Raw genomic sequence first — 23173 nt, 5'->3', positions numbered from 1 at the left:
CAATTTGGTATTTTGGCCTACAAGAGAGACCATAGATATACACTGCTCAAAAAAATAAAGGGAACACTTAAACAACACAATGTAACTCCAAGTCAATCACACTTCTGTGAAATCAAACTGTCCACTTAGGAAGCAACACTGATTGACAATAAATTTCACATGCTGTTGTGCAAATAGAATAGACAAAAGGTGGAAATTATAGGCAATTAGCAAGACACCCAAAAAAGGAGTGATTCTGCAGGTGGTGATCACAGACCACTTCTCAGTTCCTTTGCTTCCTGGCTGATGTTTTGGTCACTTTTGAATGCTGGCGGTGCTCTCACTCTAGTGGTAGCATGAGACGGAGTCTACAACCCACACAAGTGGCTCAGGATGGCACATCAATTCATCCAGGATGGCACATCAATGCGAGCTGTGGCAAAAAGGTTTGCTGTGTCTGTCAGCGTAGTGTCCAGAGCATGGAGGCGATACCAGGAGACAGGCCAGTACATCAGGAGACGTGGAGGAGGCCGTAGGAGGGCAACAACCCAGCAGCAGGACCGCTACCTCCGCCTTTGTGCAAGGAGGTGCACTGCCAGAGCCCTGCAAAATGACCTCCAGCAGGCCACAAATGTGCAATGTGCAAACCAATGGATGCAGTTCATCACAGCGTACAACACTTTATTACGGGCGACAGGTTGAGTACACTACATCACTACATTCACTACATTCTGCATCAGAAAGTAGGCTGGTCCTCTTTGAAGTGTCATAGATCGATGCGTTGCTCTCTTTTTGTTTATAAAGCTCTTTTACAAAAACTCCCGCTGCACCTGACATCATTCATAACCTTTAGATGTATAGATTACCATACACGATCTCAGGGATTGCGACCTCTGGAGATTCCTTCGGTCTCTACAGTTAGGTAAATCCGTTGTAGTTGTTTTTGTTGCACCTTGTGGAATAAACTAAAACTCTTGAAAAGTGTATGAATTGGTGCCTCAAGGGCATTTAAGAAGGCTGATTGAGGACCGTTTTAATGAAGCATGTGTTTGTTTTTTACGACTGGGTTGTGTATCTCTTTCGTACTTTTCATATTGTATTGATATGTATCTTTTCATATTGTATTGATATGTATCTTTTCATATTGTATTGATATGCATCTTTTCATATTGTATTGATATGTATCTTTTTTTATCTGTAAAAGAGACCTCGGTCTCAGCATGAGTCCTTGTCAAAAGAATGGTTAAAGTTTGGGAACCATTGATGTATTGAGTGGCAGGCCTAATCAACAGTGTCATAGCATCAACTCACCTTCACTAGTAGAGAAAACAGTCAGCAGGATCCAGAGGAGCATGACCTACATGGGATACAGTACAGAATGTTTATTATTCGAGATCGGCCATTTGCGCAACGCAGTCAACTGCGTGCAGTTGGTGGAAAAGGAGTTGTAGGTTGAATATGTTGTGAATGTTCGATTCATTTATTCTTCAAGCGTCATTTCAACGTTTGTTGAGCATATGACCGTACATCATATATGATTTGCCTCGATACAGGAGAGATCAACAAATACAAATATAGCTTCATTTTATTTAAAACCCAATTTGTGTACAGTTTCAGTAATCTTTGTGAATAGCTAAGACATTCAGAACCTATCCAACAGTAAACAAAATGTGCGCACATTGCGTGATTGAATATTCCAATCAACTCCAGCCCAAGGTACAAATTCTTCTCGATTCCGCCAGGGTTTTCAAACTCGTCTCTATGATTCCACGGTATCTGTCGAATTGGAGCGTCAATGTCCCGTTTGTTTCCTACATTCCGTAACCAAGACCTAGTACAGAGCATACGTAGCCTGAACAACCACTTGTGGTCGCTATTGACTTATGACTGTCGTGTGCGTTTCACCGGCTTGCTCCCTTTTCCATTTTTTTTTCTGCATAAAAATGTCTCACTTTTCACCCCACGCGGTAGGTGGCGCCAATATACTGTTTTTGTTTGTAGTCCGCCAATAAAAACTCTGAAGAAGAAGGAGCTACCTTCCAGATTGCATCCGCATCAGAGCTAAGTTAACGGTTAAAATTCCTGCAACACAGAACTTCAGCGAAGCGATCAACATGCCTATGTTTTTGGTAAATACTAATGTGGCCAAGAGTGACATTCCGCCTGCACTGTTGTCTGAGGCCACAGAGGAACTGGCCAAGGCGATGGGCAAACCTGTGCAGGTGAGTCTTCCAAACGTGGCACAGCAATGCCTTTTTTTTTGCCCCAGTTGTAGATGGCTAGCTAGTTGCTTTGATGCTGACGCATTTTTCTGCACCGAAAATGACATTGCAGGTTACCCCCTTTTGTTTCCCTTGAGAGACCTTTTCAGTCTTTACCTATCCATAACAGAACCGTTATACAACTGGGCATGTGCACATTGTAGTACTCCAAAAATAGAACAGGCTTTACAGTTCTGCAGGTCTGCTGTACTTTGATCGGTCCAGAACAGAAATACTGTAACACACAATCCAACAACTAGTTCTTATTTATTACAAGTTTACATGAACAATTTCACTGTCATGGTTGGAGTTTTCCTCATGCCTTTTAAACACACGATTGTTCCAGCTCCCACTGACTGTATGTTCTGTTTGTGTGTCTCTCTCAGTACCTTGCTGTGCACATCATCCCAGACCAGTTGATGATGTTTGGAGGGAAAGGAGACCCTTGTGCTCTCTGCTCCCTTCACAGCATTGGAAAGATCGAAGGAGCTCAGAAACAATACTCTAAACTACTGTGTGGACTGCTCAACAAACACCTGGGCATCTCCCCTGACAGGTAATGGACACACACACACATATACATATATATATATATATATATATATATATATATATATATATACGAAGTGTTCATGCAGTATATTAACCTATTCCTCTTGTGTCTCTGTGGCAGGATCTATGTGAACTTCTTTGACTTGGAGGCAGCAAACGTAGCCTGGAACAACTCTACCTTCGGCTGATCAGGGGATCTGAACTTCAATGGGAGCTGACCCCTCCTTTCCCCCACACCTTAATAACGGTAGTACAGCATTAGAGTAGGCTGTGAAGAGACGCCCAGTTTCTGGGCTGATGTAGAGCAGCATTGATAAATGCACTTAAATGGACCCTTGCTTTATGCAGACCCTTGATTCGTACTGGACCCTTGGCTTTGATGTTCCAATAAAGTGATTCTCATTGATCCCAACTTGTTCTGTTTTCCCTTTGTCTTTAACTTACTGGATGCTTTGCATTTGGGTTAATTGAGAGCATGCATGAAGCAGTTCAACATTACCTCACACAGACTATCTATTGTGTTAAATTATTAGGTAAAGTTCAAGGTATAGTTGATAGCCTCCTAGCCTAATGTAAACCACTCTGCGCTGGTGGAGTGATTTGCTAGGTGTGTATATTTGCCTTTTGTACATATGTAAATAATTGGACTTTGTATATCATTGAATGTATGGTACAGAGTGCCCATGACACTTGATGTTTGCCATGCAGCCCATGTCAACCAATAGAGGACAGCAATAGAAACATGTCTTTTGACTTTTTGTGTATTTATCCTCTGCAATTTCTGGTAGATGTATCTGTTGGCTGATGTAATGTATTTTTACATGTCAAATCAAAGATTGATGTAGTCACGCTCCACCTGTTCTATACAGACAACCATCTTTGTTGCATTGCACCATTTCTGGGGTTCAATCAGGGTCACTGGATAGAATGGTACAGATTACATTGCAGACTGTTCTGAATTGAAAAAATAGTACTGACACTAGATGTATAACACCCTCTCTTGTGTCCACTGGTGTATGAAAAACACTTAAGCAGCCAAACCTCATTCATATGCTCACACAGTTGCTTAACGTGTAGAATGGTCCTCCAGCATAGGCGGTTTACCTAAATATCTTTCTCTTGCGTCTAGTGAACTTATAACTATGATGGTTTTCATGGTGAACACAAATGTAGCCAAGGCTTCCATGCCTGCAGCACTTCTATTTGCAGCCTGATATCATAGACAAGACGTAACATAGTAAATGTAAATCCAAGACATTGGGAAATTAGTATGATATATTACATTTGGTATGGTTACATAAGACAGAAGTTTACTTCAGGCAAAAGTGAGTAGGGTGGGTGGGAGTATAAACCAAAGGTTGCGTGTTCGAATTTCATCATGGACAACTTTACATTTTTAGCTAATTAGCAACTTTTTAGCTACTTTGCAGCTACTTAGCATGTTTGCTAACCCGTTTAGCTAACCCTACCCCTTTAACCTAACCTTAAGCCTACCCTTAGCCTAGCTAACGTTAATCACAACAAATTGGAATTTGTAACATATTGTACAAATTGCAATTTGTGCTTCTGTGCTTCCAAATTTGTTTGGGGAAGGCCCTTTACTGTTTCAGCATGACAATGCCCCCGTGCACAAAGCGAGGTCCATTCAGAAATGGTTTGTCGAGATCTGTGTGGAAGGACTTGACTGGCCTGTAAAGAGCACTGACCTCAACCCCATCATACACCTTTGGGATGAATTGGAACACCGACTGCGAGCCAGGCCTAATCGCCCAACCTCAGTGCCCGACCTCACTAATGCTCTTGTGGTTGAATGGAAGCAAGTCCCCGCAACAATGTTCCAACAGCTAGTGGAAAGCCTTCCTAGAAGAGTGGAGACTGTTATAGCAGCAAAGGAGGAACCAACTCCATATTAATACCCATGATTTTGGAATGAGATGTTCAACAAGCAGGTGTCCACATACTTTTGCTTATGTAGTGTACATACCATATGAAGCGTAACATATACGAAATGGACTGTCTCGGATTTACATAAATAATACGATATGCTCTGAGACCCGATTGCAATCTGAAACTAATGGAACTGTCCAAAGCCATGGGAAATCCAGGACCTGAGGCGAGTAAAAGGAAAATAACTATAGTGCAAATTGTTAATGTACAGAACCCATTTCAAGTAGTGTTGTATACAGTGTCTTAACTTTTTCATAGCTCACAAACAGATGTAGTAGGAAGGAATGAAATGGAACTAAAATCTACAGCTATAATCTGTGCCTAAAACACTTGTGGACCAGCACTACCTCTTAGAACTGAGGGACTTTTGAGAAGAATGGGTGTGAGTGTTTGCCTATCAACATACGATGAATCATTCACATTGTATTAAGCTATTAAACAAAGTAAATAAATGTGTATTGACACGGCTTGACATTATGGTAGATAAAAGTATTTTGTTTTCTGCAGTACTTTTTCATTGACATCTTTCCAGACCAGATGATGATGTTTGGGGGAACCTCACGGTTCTGCACAGAACCTGCTGTATTCTAAACTACTGTGTGAGCTGCTCAACAAACACCTGAGCATCGCTCCTAACAGGTACAGAACACGCATGTATGCTTGCATATACAGTGCCTTCAGAAACTATTCAGACCCCTTGACTTTTTCCACATTTTGTTAGGTTACAGCATTATTCTAAAAATGATTAAATCGTTTTTTCTTCTTCATCAATCTACACACAATACTCCATAATGATGAAGCAAAAACTGGTTTTTAGAAATCCTTGTAACTTATAAAAAAATTCAAACTGAAATATACCATTTACATAAGTATTCAGACCCTTTACTCAGTACTTTGTTGAAGCATCTTTGGCAGTGATTACAGCCATGAGTCTTCTTGGGTATGACACTACAAGCTTGGCACAAACTTGTTCTGTTTTCCCTTTGTCTTTAACTTTAACTTACTGGATGCTTTGCATTTGGGTTAATTGAGAGCATGCATGAAGCAGTTCAACATTACCTCACACAGACTATCTATTGTGTTAAATTATTAGGTAAAGCTTGGCACACCTGTATTTGGGGAGTTTCTCCCATTCTTTTCTGTAGATCCTCTCAAGCTCTGTCAGGTTGGATGGGGAGCGTTGCTGCACAGTTATTTTCAGGTCTCTCCAGAGATGTTCGATAAGGTTCAAGTCGAGGCTCTGGCTGGGCCACTCAAGGACATTCAGAGACTTGTCCCGAAGCCACTCCTGCGTTGTCTTGGCTGTGTGCTTAGGGTTGTTGTCCTGTTTGAAGGTGAACACTTGCCCCAGTTAGATGTCCTGAGCGCTCTGGAGCAGGTTTTCATCAAGGATCTCTCTGTACTTTGCTTGATCCTGACTAGTCTCCCAGTCCCTGCTGCTGAAAAACATCCCCACAGCATGATGTTGCCACCACCATGCTTCACCGTAGGGATGGTGCCAGGTTTCCTCCAGACGTGACGCTTGGCATTCAGGCCAAAGAGTTCAATCTTGGTTTCATCAGACCAGATAATCTTGTTTCTCATGGTCTGAGAGTCTTTAGGGGCCTTTTGGCAAACTCCAAGCGGGCTGTCATGTGCCTTTTACTGAGGAGTGGCTTCCATCTGGCCACTCTACAATAAAGGCCTGATTGGTGGAGTGCTGCAGAGATGGTTGTCCTTGGAATGTTCTCCCATCTCCACAGAGGAACTCCAGAGCTCTGTCAGAGTGACCATCGGGTTCTTGGTCACCTCCCTGACCAAGGCCCTTCTCCCCCGATTGCTCAGTTTGGTGGGAGCGGCCAGCTCTAGGAAGAGTCTTGGTGGTTCCAAACTTCTTCCATTATAATAATGATGGAGTCCACTGTGTTCTTGTGGACCTTCAATGCGGCAAACAATTTTTTGGTACCCTTCCCCAGATCTGTGCCTCGACATAATCCTGTCTCAGAGCTTTATGGATTCCTTCGACCTCATGGCTTGGTTTTTGCTCTGTCATGCACTGCCAACTGTGGGACCTTATATAGACAGGTGTGCTCCTTTCCAAATCATGTCCAATCAATAGAATTTACCCCAGATGGACTCCAATCAAGTTGTAGAATAGAAACATGTTAAGGATGATCAATGGAAACAGGATGCACCTGAGCTCAATTTCGAGTCTCATAGCAAAAGAGTCGGAATACTTATGTAAATAAGGTATTAATGTTTTTTTTGTTTTTTTATATATACACATTTGCAAAAATGTCTAAAAACCTGTTTTCACTTTGTCATTATGGGGTATTGTGTGTAGATTGCTGAGGATTTGTTTTTTTAATCCATTTTAGAATAAGGCTGTAACGTAACAAAATATGGAAAAAGTCAAGGGGTCTGAACACTTTCCGAAGGCACCGTGAACACACACACACACAAATTGAACATTTTGACCCATTCCTTTTCTGTCTGTCTCAGGATCTACATTAATTTGTGTAAAATGGAACGTGGCCTGAGACAACACAACGTTCGCCACTGTTCTTCCATCAAAGAAATTAAAGAAGAGTGGATGGATAAGATATCCAATTAAATCAAGAGACGGCATTGTTGTTACAATAAAAGTTAACTCTTGTTTATTGTGTTGTTTTGAGTGTTTATTCTATAAACATGAAAGGCGAGCAAGAAGATAACCATTAGTATAACAGTCCATAGTCATTCTAAACGTTTCTATTATCAGGAAAAAGTTGTTTTATTTCTGCTCCTAAAACCAAACAGTCATTGACAGGCAAATACAGCTGGTTCTTTACTTGGGCGGTAGATAGCAATGTTGAGAATGTTGAGCAATTGAGAGGAGTGCACTGCGCCCACTCTAGTGGCTTGAAGTAAGCAGTAGTATCATGGTTCATTGGCAGTCTATAGAGGGCCTATAATCTAATCATGTGTGGTTCGCGAACGATTCATTATTTTTGAACGACTCTTTTTACTGAGTCATGATTCGTTTTTCTGAGTGATTCGTTCATTTTAGTCGTTCGTTCTCAATGAATCCTACAGCAGGATTAGTACACGCTCTTCTGGCTCAGCGGCTCCAGAGACATGCTCGCAGACCACGAGTATAGAGGAGAAACATACATGTTTAGAACTGATAATTGATCGCATGGCGCAATAATAAATGCATTTAATTGATCATTAAATGTTATGATGGACACAGCTTTGAGGTTGTAGAACCAAAACATACACAGCCTCTAGAATCTGCTCAACTCCCACTCGAGAACGAATCGTTTGAGGGGCTGCAGTTCGCGAATGACATTGTGCTTATCGCACAGTCGTTCACAATCTAGTCCGGTTGTGGCCACAATTTAGTTTAAAATGTATCAAGAATTAATCAATCAATCAAAACATGTATATTGTTTAAAGCACACGTTTACATGTCTCAGTCATAAATTACAGCTCCAATAAGTCCCCTATTGTGAACGAGAAGCTTGTAAAATCATGACTCTTTCGAGTTTTCAGTTCACCGTTCACCACTAGGGGTTCTGTGTGCTCTGGGCATTACTGACTCGAACAAAATTAGTCTAAAGAATCGTTCTTTTGACTGAACGGGTCGAAAAGATTTTCAGTAAAAAGAGCCGAACTTCCAATCACTACTATAAACACACCAATGGCAAATTACTTCCCGCTAAGGAGAGACTTGCATTTCAGAGGCCACGCCCCACTCGCATGCACATAATGGTCGAAACTGTTTTAAGCACAGTAAAGGTACAGTAAAGAGATCTTGACTTTGACAATGACGCTATCTACAGTCAAGAAAGGAAGTAGCACTCATAAATTGGATCCAGTGTTGGTGGATTGAGTTCTCGGAGTCGGAAGACGGCTGTGTAAGACAGCGATGCCTAAAGAAGTCAAGCACCCTGTCATTCTCTCCAAAGACCTTCACATATATACACTTATCCTCCACCACATACATCAACAAACAGGACATGGTGGAAGGAATCACATGCTCTCACTTCTCCGTCAAAGGTATTGGATCACCAATTCAAACTCTACAGCAAGGAAAATCATGACAGGGTGTGTTGTGTGCAGAAAGCAAAGAGGCAAGATTGGTGAGCAGAAGATGGCAGATTTTCCACTTGAAAGGATCATGCCAGACATCCCACAATTTACCAATTTAGGTGTGGATTACTTTGGTCCTATAGAAATCAAAAAAGGAAGAGGAAATGTTGAAAGATATGGAGTGATCTTTACATGTATGTCCACTAGAGCATTACACATTGAAATTGCTTACTCTCTTGACATGGATTCATGTATCAACGCCATAAGAAGATTTATGTGTAGAAGAGGACAAGTACAACACGTGAGACATGATAATGGGACTAACTTTGTTGGCACTGAGAGAGAACTCAGAGATGCTCTATCTGCTTTAAATCAAGGCAAGATCCAAGATGCTCTCCTTCATGAAGGAATACTACAGAGTTTCAATCCCCCTGGGCATCCCACCATGGAGGAGTCTGGGAAAGGCTCGTTGGGATGATTTGCCAGGTGCTTCATTCTGTCCTGAAATAACAGACCCTAGTTTAGGAGAGATTGCACACAGTGCTGTGTGAAGTAGAGGCCATTCTAAACAGCTGCCCAATCACCACGGTAACCAACGACCCCTGGATCTAGAAGCACTCACGCCAAATCACATTTGACTGTTAAAATCGTAGCCTGCCCTACCCCCTGGAACCTTTTTAAAAAACTACCTGTACATCAGACGACTTCGGAAGCATGTCCAGTACATGGTCGTCTTTCTTCGGAAGAGATGGACACAGGAGTACCTGCCACTCTTGCAGGAAATAAAAGTGGGGTAAAGTGAAACGCAGCTTCCATGAAGGAGATGTGGTTCTGGTCATAGACCCCACGGCACCACGTAGTGCATGGATACTTGGACATTTTGTTGAGACCAAGCTTGATTCCAAGGGGTTAGTACGTGCATTACGCCTAAAGACAAGAACCAACATTATAGAAAGACCAATATCAAGATCTACCTACTGCAAGAAGGTGCAGTCTAAGAGGAAGGCTCCTTCAAGTTAAGTAAATAATTGTTTTTGATTTCACACCATATACAATTGGGGCCGGTGTTTGCCACTAATCCCCTGTCAAATGTGCATACCTCCTCTACAGGCCAATGGAGATTACAGTTAAAAGGCAAACGTGCTCCAAGGCCTACTGGGAGTGACTGGAATGGCAGCACATAGTATTTTGGCCATACCAGACCATGTTTACCATTCGTTTTGGTAGAATTCTGTACATTTTTGTATTCAGAAGAACAACAAATACATGTATTATTATTTTTCATCTTGAATCAACATTTCACCACTCTCCATCGTGGCTAAAGGATTAGAATGGAAATTGTATCGGGACAATTTTTTGGGCCAATTTAGGCACTACAATGACAATTGAGTACTTTCCACCAATGGCTTTAAGTTACAAGAAGGCAGAGTATGTATCTTTAGTTTAGAGACATGAAATGGTTAAAAATGGCAACAGTTCGCCTACCCGGCGCACAGGGAAGCTGAATCAGCTGCAGCCACCACCAACAGACCGAGATGAATTTAAAAAATAGGAACCCTTTAGGAATGCCTGTGAGATCGACCGGTTGGTGACCACTGCTCTAGAAAGTTGAGTGAAATTCAATCTTGTGCTTCTCCCTAGGGGCTAATATTTCTTCTGCTGCGAAGAAACCCAGGACGTACAACAGGGTACAGAGATGGACAAGAATGCGCACGCGCGAAGTTTAGAGGGAACATTGGTTAAAACTATCATTTAGTACAACATACATTTCAAAAGCATCTCAAACTAACTTGTAAAAATTAACTATAGCCATTGAATTTTATAAGGTGTGAATTTACCGTGTGTTATAGGGAAATAATGCTTCCTCTAGAAAGCCCTTCAAGACAATCAGAAAGGAATATTCAACAATGCCATGGTATAAACTCTTTCATAAACTGGGTGGCTCGAGCCCTGAATGCTGATTGGCTGACAGCCGTGGTATATCAGACCATATACCACCGGTATGACAAAACATGTATTTTTACTGATCTAATTACGTTGATAACCAGTTTATAATAGCAATAACGCACCTTGGGGGTTTGTGGTATATGGCCAATATACCACAGCTAAGGGCTGTATCCAGGCACTCCGTGTTGCTTCGTGCATAAGAACAGCCCTTAGCCGTGGCATATTGGCCATATACCACCCCACCCTCATGCCTTATTGCTTAAATGTACAATACAATGTTATGTATAATACACTGTTATGATAACTCAAGATATAACAGAGAGTATAATTCTGTAATTGGTATTAATCATCAGGCCAGGAGATCAAGTAAAGAGTAAGCTGACCTAGGAACGTGGGCTGTTTCTCCACTTGAAATAGCTATTCAAGAGTTTCATCCTTCAGTGCTGTGTGACAATTGTAACCTTATAAGGTGCCTTGTTCTGGGCCTCCCGAGTGGTGCAGCGGTCCCAGGCTGTGTCCCATGAGGCGGCGCATGGGACAAGACTATAACTACCAATTGGATATCACGAAATTGGGGAGGAAAAGCGGTAAAAGTAAAATAAACTTTAAAAAGCGTCTTGTTCTGGCCTGTAGGTAAATCATTGTTTGAAAGGCCCATACAAGTAGAACAACCATTTATTCAGATCAACACTCCCAGACTCTTGTGAGGAAAGGTGTGGCTGAACACCAGCCTCCACCTCCCCACTAACTAACTCAGATTACCAGTTTAACTCTGTATTCAAAGTAGCCATTTCGCCCTCCACTGGTTAGTAAACTCTCCATATCTCCTCCTACACTAGCAACATGCTATGAATCCTACAGTCAGTGTGTTAATTGCCTTTTTCCCTCTCTAAAAACAAGAGGTAATATTCAACCTCTCAACTAAAAGCGTAGTCTGGCCCAGGAGTGTGAAGGTGAACGGAAAGGCTCTGGAGCAACGAACCGCCCTTGCTGTCTCTGCCTGACCGGTTCCCCTCTCTCCACTGGGATTCTCTGCCTCTAACCCTATTACAGGGGCTGAGTCACTGGCTTACTGGTGCTCTTCCATGCCGTCCCTAGGAGGGGTGCGTCACTTGAGTGGGTTGAGTCACTGACGTGATCTTCCTGTCTTGGTTGGCGCCCCCCCTTGGGTTGTGCCGTGGCGGAGATCTTTGTGGGCTATACTCGGCCTTGTCTCAGGTTGGTAAGTTGGTGGTTGAAGATATCCCTCTAGTGGTGTGGGGGCTGTGCTTTGGCAAAGTGGGTGGGGTTATATCCTGCCTGTTTGGCTCTGTCCGGGAGTATCATCAGATGGGGCCACAGTGTCTCCTGATCCCTCCTGTCTCAGCCTCCAGTATTTATGCTGCAGTAGTTTATGTGTCGGGGGGCTAGGGTCAGTCTGTTATATCTGGAGTACTTCTCCTGTCTTATCCGGTGTCCTGTGTGAATTTAAGTATGCTCTCTCTAATTCTCTCTTTCTCTATCTCGGAGGACCTGAGCCCTAGGACCATGCCTCAGGACTACCTGGCATGATGACTCCTTGCTGTCCCCAGTCCACCTGGCCGTGCTGCTGCTCCAGTTTCAACTGTTCTGCATGCGGCTATGGAACCCTGACCTGTTCACCGGACGTGCTACCTGTCCCAGACCTGCTGTTTTCAACTCTCTAGAGACAGCAGGAGCGGTAGAGATACTCTTAATGATCGGCTATGAAAAGCCAACTGACATTTACTCCTGAGGTGCTGACTTGTCGCACCCTCGACAACTACTGTGATTATTATTATTTGACCATGCTGGTCATTTATGAACATTTGAACATCTTGGCCATGTTCTGTTATAATCTCCACCCGGCACAGCCAGAAGAGGACTGGCCACCCCTCAAAGCCTGGTTCCTCTATAGGTTTCTTCCTAGGTTTTTGCCTTTCTAGGGAGTTCTTCCTTGCCACCATGTTTCTACACCTGCATTGCTTGCTGTTTGGGGTTTTAGGCTGGGTTTCTGTACAGCACTTTGAGATATCAGCTGATGTAAGAAGGGCTATATAAATAAATTTGATTTGATTCTTGAACAAGCATTGAACATGCAAATATAGGTTACTTGCTATTCCTGTTCATACATTCCCAAGCCCAGTATGTTTAAGGAGTCTTCCACCAGTCAAACATTGTGAAGGTTATCTATCTACCTCATGGAACAATGTAGATAAGAGATCATCTATTTATTATAGAGTCTGCATCCACAAACAAAAGAGGAATAGTCACATGCAAACAATCATACATACAAACTATCCTAAACAAACAAATCATATTCATTAATAATAAAACAAGTTTGAATTGCCTTTTTGTTTTTTGTTTTTGTTTAAAGTAATGCCATATTGTTTAAATTAATTTATAAAGTGAAAAAAGTTACCTTTTGAATTAGACCATTTGCATTTGTGAATATCAAACGTACCTAATATTATTAGCAGTTGAATTAAATATACTACATCTTTATCAATGTCAGAATTTCTTTAAAAAATCATAATATCAAAACCATTAAATTGTACAACCAGTCCTATTTGTTTTGTAACAAAGTTCTGTATGTCAATCCAAAGAATTCTACTATAAATACAGGCAAAAAAATCACATCAGAAATCACAATTATAGTCAATATTCAGCTTGAATCTTTCCAAAACATGTTTCACAGGATAAATTCTATGTAATATTTTAAATGAAACTTCCTTTACCTTGTTACTGATACAATATTTGTTAGTTATTGTCCATGCTTTCCACCATTGTATATCACCATAGATATTCAACCAAAAAAATCTTCCTGAAGGAATTGTAGTATCACAAACAATATTCCTAATCTGTTTATTACTACATTTATCTTTGATGTTAATATTGCCAATTAATATATTTTCATGTAAATCTATGTTACTTACATCAACCACAGAGGAATTTAAAAGAAATGCAACCCTCCTTGGAATCGCATCAAAAATATTTGCATATTCTTCAGGGTTATTGGAATTCTAAATTTATCAAGAAATTCTGCATATGAGAGTAGATATCCATCCTCATTCAGTAACTGACCAACCAAAATAATTGTGTTCTCAAACCAGTTACGAAAAGAAAGAGACTTATTTTTTTAATCGAATATCCATTCTGGAGACAACATCTGCGCAATCACCTTCTCATGATGATCCCCTTGAAGCACGTGCCAGGGGGCGGGACCCAGCCGTCTAACGTTGTTAGCTAGCTAACGTTACCTGTGTACAGTCAGCACATATTGTTACACACTTCGTGGCACTAGGATGAGAGATTGAACGTTTCCAACTAGCTGATTGACACGAAACATGTGTCAGAGTTTGGCAAGTATTAAGGATACTTTCTATTCGAGTCAAATGAAGCTGCTACCACTCCTGTGGTATCACAAGTTAGCTAGGTTAGCTAACTTGATAACATTTGCTACTGTGCTAGCAAGAAAAGCAGGACAACATTCTGCTATCTAGCTAACTAGTAGCTCTGGTAGTGCTAACTAGCTATGACGCTAATAATGTCTTAAATATCTAACTATTACTAATAGCTAAACATTTTGTTTGCCTGAATGACTATTGGTCGCTGAGCTTCCCTATTTCACTGGCCAGATGACAGTCCACACTGCAAGGTCTCCCTTATCATGTATTTGACAGTTTGTTCCTGTTTCCAGGTGGACTCCCTTGGTGCTGTTGTAATCTGGAAGCTACGTGCCAGTTTCATAGCTTGTTGAACTTTGGAAGTGAAGTGTTTTTTTCCAGTGTTGGATTAATGTTGTTGCAGTTATGTCAGAGGCCATTCTCACCTTCCAGTACCAACTCAATGGAGTCATGGAAACAGTCCTCAAAACCGCTGTGCGTGAGATCACTCGGCTGGTGAAGGACAACTTCCTGGAAGAAGTGACAGGGAGCAAGCGGGAAGTGGACATCTTGAAGGAGAGGCTGCAGCAGTGTGAACACAGATGGAGGGATGGAGAGGAGAAGAGGAGGGAAGATAAAGAGCAGAGAAAGAAGAGGGAAGAGAGAGAGCAGAGGGGGATGTGTAGGAGATGTGGTTGTGCTGGAGACACTGAGGAGAGAGAAGAGGCTCTGTTAGGTGAGTGAGGAGATGTATATAGATACACACACACAAATGATATAGGATCTATAACTTCCTACTGTTTTGTCCTCAGCAGCAGAGGAAGGTTGTGTTATCAAACAGGAGATCTTCCAGCCAGGTGTACCCAGCACTCTCCCAGAGAGAGAGGAAACGGTTACACCCAGCTCTTCCTGTGTCTCTGAAAGGATGGAAGAGAGGGAGGCCCATGTCATCCGCATCAAAGAGGAGCCTGATGACTGGGGGGATCTGGTTAACCAGATGACCACATCCACATATTCCCCCATAATGAGCCAGAGTCGTCTGGAGAGATTGAAGTCACATCATGGGGCCAGTGAGCTTCTTCCTACAGTACCAGCACCATGGACCAGAAAAGAGCAGCACCTACTCCCAAGGTCAGTGATACCCACCCAGGGAACAGAGCATGCTGTGGTTGCCCTCGAGGACAGCCCCTACGGCCTGATGATCAACACAACGGCAGAGCTGGGGGTCAAACCCTTCAGCTGTCCACACTGTGGGAAGAGCTTCCCTCAGCTCCGAAACCTGAAAGACCACCAGAAGTACCACCACACAGGGAAGAAGGCCTTCACCTGCTCCCAGTGTGGTAAGGGTTTTGTGTACATGTCCCACCTCAGGGTACACATGCAGTGCCACACAGGGGAGAGGCCGTTCAGCTGCTCTCAGTGTGGGAAGAGCTTCAGCCTTCAGAGCGGCTTGAAGAGACACAGGGTCATTCACACTGCAGAGAGACCTTACCACTGCACGGACTGTGGGAACAGATTCAATTCTAGAGCGGACCTGAAAAGACATGAACAGATAGATTCATGCAGCAAGGTAGACCTTTGAGATGAAGCAGGTTGATTTAGAAAATAACTGCCCACGTGTACTATGTTCAATGTATCTATAGTTGCTGATTAATTTAATGTTGAAAGGAATAAAACTCTTTGAATACATGATTCTCATCCTTTCTGAATAAATGGTTGGTCACACAGTGTTATTTAATTGTTACCATACACACACACACACAGATCTCTTAAAAGTAAGAGTAATAAGCAAGTAGCCTTGTCTGACCCCGAATGATCCATAGAGCAACTTAGGCAAATAAATACATTTGAAACTGTGCTTTAGACAGATTGTCACATCAAATAAAAATATTTACCAGATCGGTGCAATTGCATTGGCAGTATAATCACCTCGATGTCACAGATCAGTGTGGGAGGGACCCATCCTCTACAGTCTAGTTAGGTATTAGTTTAGCTATAATGTATAATCTGTGCTATAATATACAGTAGTGTTCGGGAAACGAAGCTTCCTGAAGCATTGAGCATTTCAAGCTAATTGGGTCGAAAATATGTTCATTACTCTTGGCTTTGATCAACACTTACACTAGTGGCAGCTGCTGGTAAAAATAATTTACAATAGACAAATTATTACAGTTGACGTCGCACGTGCAGGGTAGCCGCAGATAAAATATTTGGGGTAATTGTTTTTGTCTTCTACGGAAACAAATCAGGTGGTTCGACAAAACGACGATTCGGACGTCATTGATCACGTGCTTCTGACAAAGCAATACAAGCATCCGTCCACTGCTTCGAAATAATCTGTTTAGCTACTTCTACGCATGCCTCAAGGTTCCAGTATGAAACGTGACATCACTAATATATAGTAGCTGCATGTCTCTTTTACCTCTGTACAGTTCTAGTAGAGATAGGTAGGAGGTTTTGTAACTAGTTGATTTGTTGACGCACACCAAAAATAACGTTTGGAAAGTGGTAAGCATATTTTTCTTTGTGTCAAATGGTCAGAAAGCTGCTACACAACCCTGTGTTATTAGCTTAGTTAGCTAGGTGCTATTAGAAACGCGGGTGTATTTACATTCTAGCGTTGCTTTCTATTGTATTGGGTGGCACAGAAACAGTCCGGTGGAAGCCAGGAGTAAAATACAATTTCATTTCAACTTACTGTGCTGGAGGGCAGGACGGTTAGTCATTATGGTGGGGGAATTTGAGACATATCTAAATGATTGTATTATTAAACAGTGTATGTAAATACACATGTGTTGCTAAAAGCACCTACTAGTTAGCAAGCTTGAAATGCGATAACGGTATGTGGTTTACCTAACCACAGCCAAACGTGGTGTAAGTAAGGGTTTATTAATTTGTTCGTCACAATCATGTTTCATGGCTAAATTATTGGTAGGTGAACCTTCTATTACTGACAAGATATTTGAAGCACATTAAGACCACATTTAGTGTATTTGAACGCTTGCCCATATTTCCAGGAGGAAGAGATACCTGACTGGGCACTGGTGTGATCTGGAGGAGGCTAAATCCAAGTCTTTCCATTATAGTGAACCAAACTGGGAAACAAGGGGGGCAGCTCATCCATATAAGACTGGCTGTGAACTCTGGCACTGGTACCAATAAGGGAAGGGGGGTTGATTTTCCAGTGTTGGATTGATGTTGTTGCAACTATGTCAGAGGCCATCCTCACCTTCCAGTACCAGCTCAATGGAGTCATGGAAACAGTCCTAAAAACTGCTGTGCATGAGATCACTCGGCTGGTGAAGGACAGCTTCCTGGAGGAAGTGACATGGAGCAAGCAGGAAGTGGATGTCTTGAAGGAGAGGCTGCAGCAGTGTGAGCAGAGATGGAGGGATGGAGAGGAGGAGAGGAAGAGGGAAGTTGAAGAGAGAGAGCAGAAAAAGAAGAGGGAAGAGTGCGAGCCGAGGGGGATATGTAGAAGATGTGGTTGTGCTGGAGACACTGATGAGAGGCAAGAGGCTCGGTTAGGTGAGTGAGGAGCGATATACATACACACACACACCTGATATAGGATTTATAACTTTGTTCTGTTCCATCCTCAGGAGAAGAGGAAGGTTGTGTTATCAAACAGGAGATGTTCCAGCCAGGTGGACCCAGCGCTCTTCCAGAGAGAGAGGGTCCACAGGAAATGGCCACACCCAGCTCTTCCTGTGTCTCTGAAAGGATGGAAGAGAGGGTGGTCCATATCAAAGAGGAGTCCGATGACTGGGGGGGCTTGGTTACCCAGATGATCACATCCCCAGATTCCCCCATGATGAGCCTGAGTCATTTTCAGAGATTGAGCTCACATCCTGGGGGATGGACCAATGAGCCTCTACCTCCAGCACAATTGGCCAGGGACCCTCCACCTCTACCTCCAGCACCATGGACCAGGAAGGAGCAGCACCTACTCCCAAGGTCATTGATACCCACCCAGGGGACAGAGCATGCTGTAGGGGCCCTCGAGACCAGTCCCAATGGCCTGAGCATCAACACAATGGCAGAGCTCGGGGTCAAACCCTACAGCTGTCCACACTGTGGGAAGAGCTTCCCTCAGCTCCGAAATCTCAAACACCATCAGAAGTACCACCACACAGGGAAGAAGGCCTTCACCTGCTCACAGTGTGGTAAGGGTTTTGTGTACATGTCCCACTTCAGGGTACACATGCAGCGCCACACGGGGGACAGGCCATTCAGCTGCTCTCAGTGTGGGAAGAGCTTCAGCCTTCAGAGCGGCTTAAAGAAACACAGGGTCATTCACACTGCAGAGATGCCTTATGTGGTGGAAATTAAATATTAATTACATACTATACTGTTTAATTAGACATAATATGCTGTTTTTACTTAAGAGAATTGTCTACTGTTATGTTAGTTTTACTGATACGGGCTTGTCTTGTGTGACTTAGTCATAAATCTTAGCGTACAGATTTATGAGCTGCTTGGATGTGACACAGTATGTGACCTCCTGTGTTTACGATTGGCAGGAATTTAGCTATATGGGATTTGCAGTGAGGAACAGAGTGGAGGAGATATCAGCTATCATGATCTATACAGATTAACTAAATTACTTCTTACAACTCTGTTCCCAGGGCCTGTTTCTGCACATCTGCTAACTGTCACAAAGATAAAAGGATGTACTTTCTATAAAAGGCAAAAGACAGCTCTGTTCATGGAGCTTTTCAACTCTAACTATTTTTTGTGATGGTTGATTGCTTCATTTTTGCAAATCTTATAAAGTTGTTTTGAATAATTTTCTTTCTCCTTTTGGTTAGAAATACTACCATACTTACCATTGCTTGGAATGTGGGAACAGATTCAATTCTAGAGCAGACATGAACAGATTCATGCAGCAAGGTAGACCTTTGAGCAGAAGCAGGTTGATTTAGAAAATTAGTGGGGGGAAAACTGCCCACGTGTACTATGTTCAATGTGTTGTTGCTGACGCATTTAATGTTGAGAGGAATAAAACTCTTTGAATAAATTATTCTCATCCTTTCTTAATAAATGATTGATCACACAGTGTTATTTATTTGTCACACACACACACACACACACACACACACAGATATCTTAAAAGTAAGAGTAATAAGCAAGTAGCCTTGCTTATTGAGCCTGAATGGCCCATAGAGTAACTTACTCTGTCACATAAATACATTTGGAACTGTGCTTTAGACAGATTCTACCATCAAAGAAACATATTTACCAGATCTAAGCAATCACATTGGCAGTAGGGTGCATTTAATGTTGAAAAGAATAAAACAGTATATGAAGAAAATATTCTCATCCTTTCTTAATAAATTATTGGTCACAGTGTTACATGTTACAAACAATTAACTTAAGCAAAATAAACCTGAGTAAGTGGCCTTGTCCGAATCAAAACGGCACATAGAGTAACATTAAAATAAATGCATTTGACAGAGATTCAAACGTTGAAGAATAAGATTTCCCAGTTCTGCGCAATTGCATTTGCAGTATGATCACCTCGATGTCACAGACCAGCGGGACGGGACCCAACCTTCTCCAGTCTAGCCAAAGACAGAAGGGGTAACCCAGATACGTCACAGGGGCTATAAAGGTGAAGCATATATTTAGAACGTTTTCTCACCACCAAATATGGCAATGAGAGGAAGTCTAGTTGTGGGTAGTGGGAACTAGGTGAAACTGGGCCGACATTCCGCTAATTTTCTCATCAATGAAACATCTGATCTCAATATATTTTTCTGTTCCCAAAACGAAAATATGTTACGAACACAGTGCACTCGGTTTTATAGACTTGATGCTCTGCAAACGTTTAAAAAAATTGTTTAGGGTTGAAAGGTCGAATTTAGTTTATGCATACGCAAATTTCACAGAGGGGCGTTCCCTAACGGAAATAGGGAAATAATGCTACAACGTGCCAATAGGATATCGCTAGCTCGTACATGCCTTCGCCCATCTCCTTGCTTGTTCTGCCCACTATGCTTCATTTGCTCACACTCTAAAAGTCATTGTTGAACCATCTTGGGTTAGTTATATCTTTGGTCTAGCCGTCTATCTAGTAGCTGTTAGCTTATTACAATAGCTAGCTAGCTGTATTTGATACGTATGTGTACAGTTCTAGGAGAGATAGGATATTTGTAACTAGCTGATTTGTTGACGAACAACAAATAACAACGTTCAGAAAGTGGTAAGAATATTTTGTGAAATGGACAGAGCTGTTATTATCTGTAGCTAAAGCTAGCTAGGAAGCTTGATAAATGCATTATTTGCACACCTAACCACAAGTAAAAGGTGGTGTAAGGGTTTATTAATGTGTTAGTTACAAGAATGTTGCTGGGATAAATCATTTGTAAGTGAGATGCCTATTACTGACAAGATATTTGAGGCACATCCAGACCACATTTGGTGTATTTGACAGCTTACCTCTGTTTCCAGGCGGAAGATCCCTGACTCTCTGGCCACTGGTGTGATCTGGAGGAGGCAGTGTTGATGTTGTTGCAGTTATGTCAGAAGCCATCCTCACCTTCCAGTACCAGTTCAATGGAGTCATGGAAACGGTCCTCAAAACCGCTGTGCATGAGATCAATCGGCTGGGGAAGGACAACTTCCTGGAGGAAGTGACACAGAGCAAGCAAGAAGTGGAGTCTTGAAGGAGCGGCTGCAGCAGTGTGAACAGAGATGGAGAGACAGAGAGGGGGAGAGGAAGAGGAGGGAAGTTGAAGAGAAAGAGCAGAGTGGGGTGTGTAGGAGATGTGGTTGTGCTGGAGACAATGAGATAGAAGAGGCACTGTCAGGTGAGTGAGGAGAGATGCACACACCCACACGATATAGGATCTATAACTTTGTTCTGTTCCATCCTCAGGAGAAGAGGAAGGTTGTGTTATCAAACAGGAGATGTTCCAGTCAGGTGGACCCAGTGCTTTCCCAGAGATAGAGGGTCCACAGGAAACGGCCACACCTAGCTCTTTGTCTCTGAAAGGATGGAAGAGACAAAGGCCCAAGTGGTCCATATCAAAGAAGAGCTCAATGACTGGGTGGACTTGGTTTCCCAGATGATCACATCCACAGTTTCCCCCATAATCAGCCTGAGTCGTCTACAGAGATTGAGCTCACATCATGGGGGATAGATCAGGGAGCCTCTTCCTCCATTACCATTGGCCAGGAAGAAGCAAGACCTTCTCCCAAGGTTAGTTATACCCACCCAGGGGACAGAGCATGCTGTGGGGGCCCTCGAGACCAGCCCCTATGGCCTGATGATCAACACAACGGCACATCTGAGGGTCAAACCCTTCAGCTGTCCACACTGTGGGAAGAGCTTCCCTCAGCTCTGAAACCTGAAAGACCACCAGAAGTACCACCACACAGGGAAGAAGGCCTTCACCTGCTCCCAGTGTGGTAAGGGTTTTGTGTACATGTCCCACTTCAGGGTACACATGCAGTGCCACACGGGGAACAGGCCATTCAGCTGCTCTCAGTGTGGGAAGAGCTTCAGCCTTCAGAGTGGCTTGATGAAACACATGGGCATTCACACTGTAGAGAGAGACCTTACCACTGCACGGACTGTGGTAACAGATTCAATTCTAGAGCGGACCTGAAAAGACATGAACAGATAGATTCATGCAGCAAGGTAGACCTTTGAGATGAAGCAGGTTGATTTAGAAAATCAGAGGAAATAACTGCCCACGTGTACTATGTTCAATGTATCTATTAGTTGCTGATTCATTTAATGTTGAGAGGTATAAAACTCTTTATGAATAAATTATTCTCATCCTTTCTTAATAAATTATTGGTCACACAGTGTTATTTGTTACATACACACACAGATATCTTAAAAGTAAAAGAGTAATAAGCAAGTAGCCTTGTCTGAGCCCGAATGGCCCATAGAGTAACTTACTCTGGCACGTAAATACATTTGGAACTGTGCTTTAGACAGAGGTTCTAACATGAAAGAAATATGTACCAGATCTGTGCAATCGCATTGGCAGTATGATCACCTCTGTGTCACAGATCAGGGGGTGCGGAACCCAACCAGTTTAGTTAGTTAGCTATTAGTTTAGCTATAATGATTAATTTGTGCTATAATATACAGTAGTGATGGGGAAACGAAGCTTCATGAAGCATTGAGCATTTCAAGTCAAATCAAGCTTTATTTGTCACATGCGCCAAATACAACAAGTGTAGACCTTACAGTGAAATTCTTACTTACCAGCCCTTAACCAACAGTGCAGTTCAAGAAGAGATAAGAAAATATTTACCATATAAACTAAAGTAAAAAATTATAAAAAGTAACACAATAGCAAGTAACACAATAATATAACAATATCGAGGCTATATACAAGAGGTACCGGTACCGAGTCAATGTACGTGGGTACAGGTTAGTTTAGGTCATTTGTACATGTAGGTAGGGGTGAAGTGACTATGCATAGATAATAAACCACGAGTAGCAGCAGTGTACAAAACAAATGGGGGGGGGGGGTTGGGGGGGTAGGTCAATGTAATAGTCCAGTGGCCATTTGATTAATTGTTCTTATGGCTTGGGGGTAGGAGCTGTTAAGGAGCCTTTTGGTCCTAGACTTGGCGCTCCGGTACCGCTTGTTATGCGGTAGCATAGAAAAAAGTCTATGACTTGGGTGACTGGAGTCTGACAATTTTATGGGCTTTCCTCTTACACCGCCTATTATATAGGTCCTGGATGGCAGGAAGCTTGGCCCCAGTGATGTACTGGGCCATACGCACTACCCTCTGTAGGGCCTTACGGTCAGATGCCAAGCAGTTGCCATACCAGGCGGTGATGCACCTGGTCAGGATGCTCTCGAATGTGCAGCTGTAGAACTTTTTGAGGATCTGGGGGCCCATGCCAAATCTTTTCAGTCCCCCAAGGGGGAAAAGGTTTTGCCGTGCCCTCTTCACAACTGTCTTGGTGTGTTTGGACAATGATAGATCGTTGGTGATGTGGACACCAAGGAACTTGAAACTCTCGACCCGCTCCTCTACAGCCCCGTTGATGTTAATGGGGGCCTGTTCGGCCTGCCT

At 42.6% G+C, this 23173-nt stretch overlaps 2 protein-coding genes and 2 long non-coding RNA genes across 4 annotated transcripts; 3 read left to right on the top strand and 1 right to left on the bottom strand.

Annotated features, from left to right (window-relative positions):
- Positions 1-1970: 1970 nt before the first annotated feature.
- LOC129827793 (macrophage migration inhibitory factor-like) lies at positions 1971-3198 on the top strand. Its single transcript, XM_055888983.1, has 3 exons — positions 1971-2201; positions 2627-2796; positions 2914-3198. Exons 1-3 carry the CDS (start codon positions 2094-2096, stop codon positions 2978-2980), a joined length of 345 nt encoding a protein of 114 aa, XP_055744958.1. The 5' UTR covers positions 1971-2093; the 3' UTR covers positions 2981-3198.
- A 9754-nt stretch (positions 3199-12952) lies between these two features.
- LOC129827788 (uncharacterized) lies at positions 12953-16431 on the bottom strand. Its single transcript, XR_008755220.1, has 2 exons — positions 16018-16431; positions 12953-15656 (listed from the first exon to the last, which is right to left on the bottom strand). It is a non-coding gene; the product is annotated as an uncharacterized LOC129827788 (long non-coding RNA).
- Positions 16432-16464: 33 nt separating this feature from the next.
- LOC129827786 (zinc finger protein 135-like) lies at positions 16465-19142 on the top strand. Its single transcript, XM_055888970.1, has 3 exons — positions 16465-16630; positions 17140-17650; positions 17725-19142. The coding sequence occupies exons 2-3, from the start codon at positions 17332-17334 to the stop codon at positions 18459-18461; spliced, it is 1056 nt and encodes a 351-aa protein (XP_055744945.1). The 5' UTR covers positions 16465-16630; positions 17140-17331; the 3' UTR covers positions 18462-19142.
- A 1029-nt stretch (positions 19143-20171) lies between these two features.
- LOC129827787 (uncharacterized) lies at positions 20172-21923 on the top strand. The gene is made up of 2 exons (XR_008755219.1): positions 20172-20327; positions 20576-21923. It is a non-coding gene; the product is annotated as an uncharacterized LOC129827787 (long non-coding RNA).
- The last annotated feature ends 1250 nt before the right edge of the window (positions 21924-23173 follow it).

The sequence above is a fragment of the Salvelinus fontinalis genome, chromosome 29 (assembly GCF_029448725.1).
Source record: "Salvelinus fontinalis isolate EN_2023a chromosome 29, ASM2944872v1, whole genome shotgun sequence".
NCBI lineage: Eukaryota > Metazoa > Chordata > Actinopteri > Salmoniformes > Salmonidae > Salvelinus > Salvelinus fontinalis.
This window is presented reverse-complemented; position numbering and strand designations above follow the sequence as displayed.

Bases quoted from the DNA above. Each gene is read 5' to 3' on its own strand.
- LOC129827793 (XM_055888983.1), top strand. From the start codon at position 2,094: ATGCCTATGTTTTTGGTAAATACTAATGTGGCCAAGAGTGACATTCCG. The intron at 2,202-2,626 runs GTGAGTCTTCCA...TGTCTCTCTCAG, and splicing joins CGATGGGCAAACCTGTGCAG to TACCTTGCTGTGCACATCAT. The intron at 2,797-2,913 runs GTAATGGACACA...TCTCTGTGGCAG, and splicing joins CTGGGCATCTCCCCTGACAG to GATCTATGTGAACTTCTTTG.
- LOC129827786 (XM_055888970.1), top strand. From the start codon at position 17,332: ATGTCAGAGGCCATCCTCACCTTCCAGTACCAGCTCAATGGAGTCATG. The intron at 17,651-17,724 runs GTGAGTGAGGAG...TTCCATCCTCAG, and splicing joins GAGGCAAGAGGCTCGGTTAG to GAGAAGAGGAAGGTTGTGTT.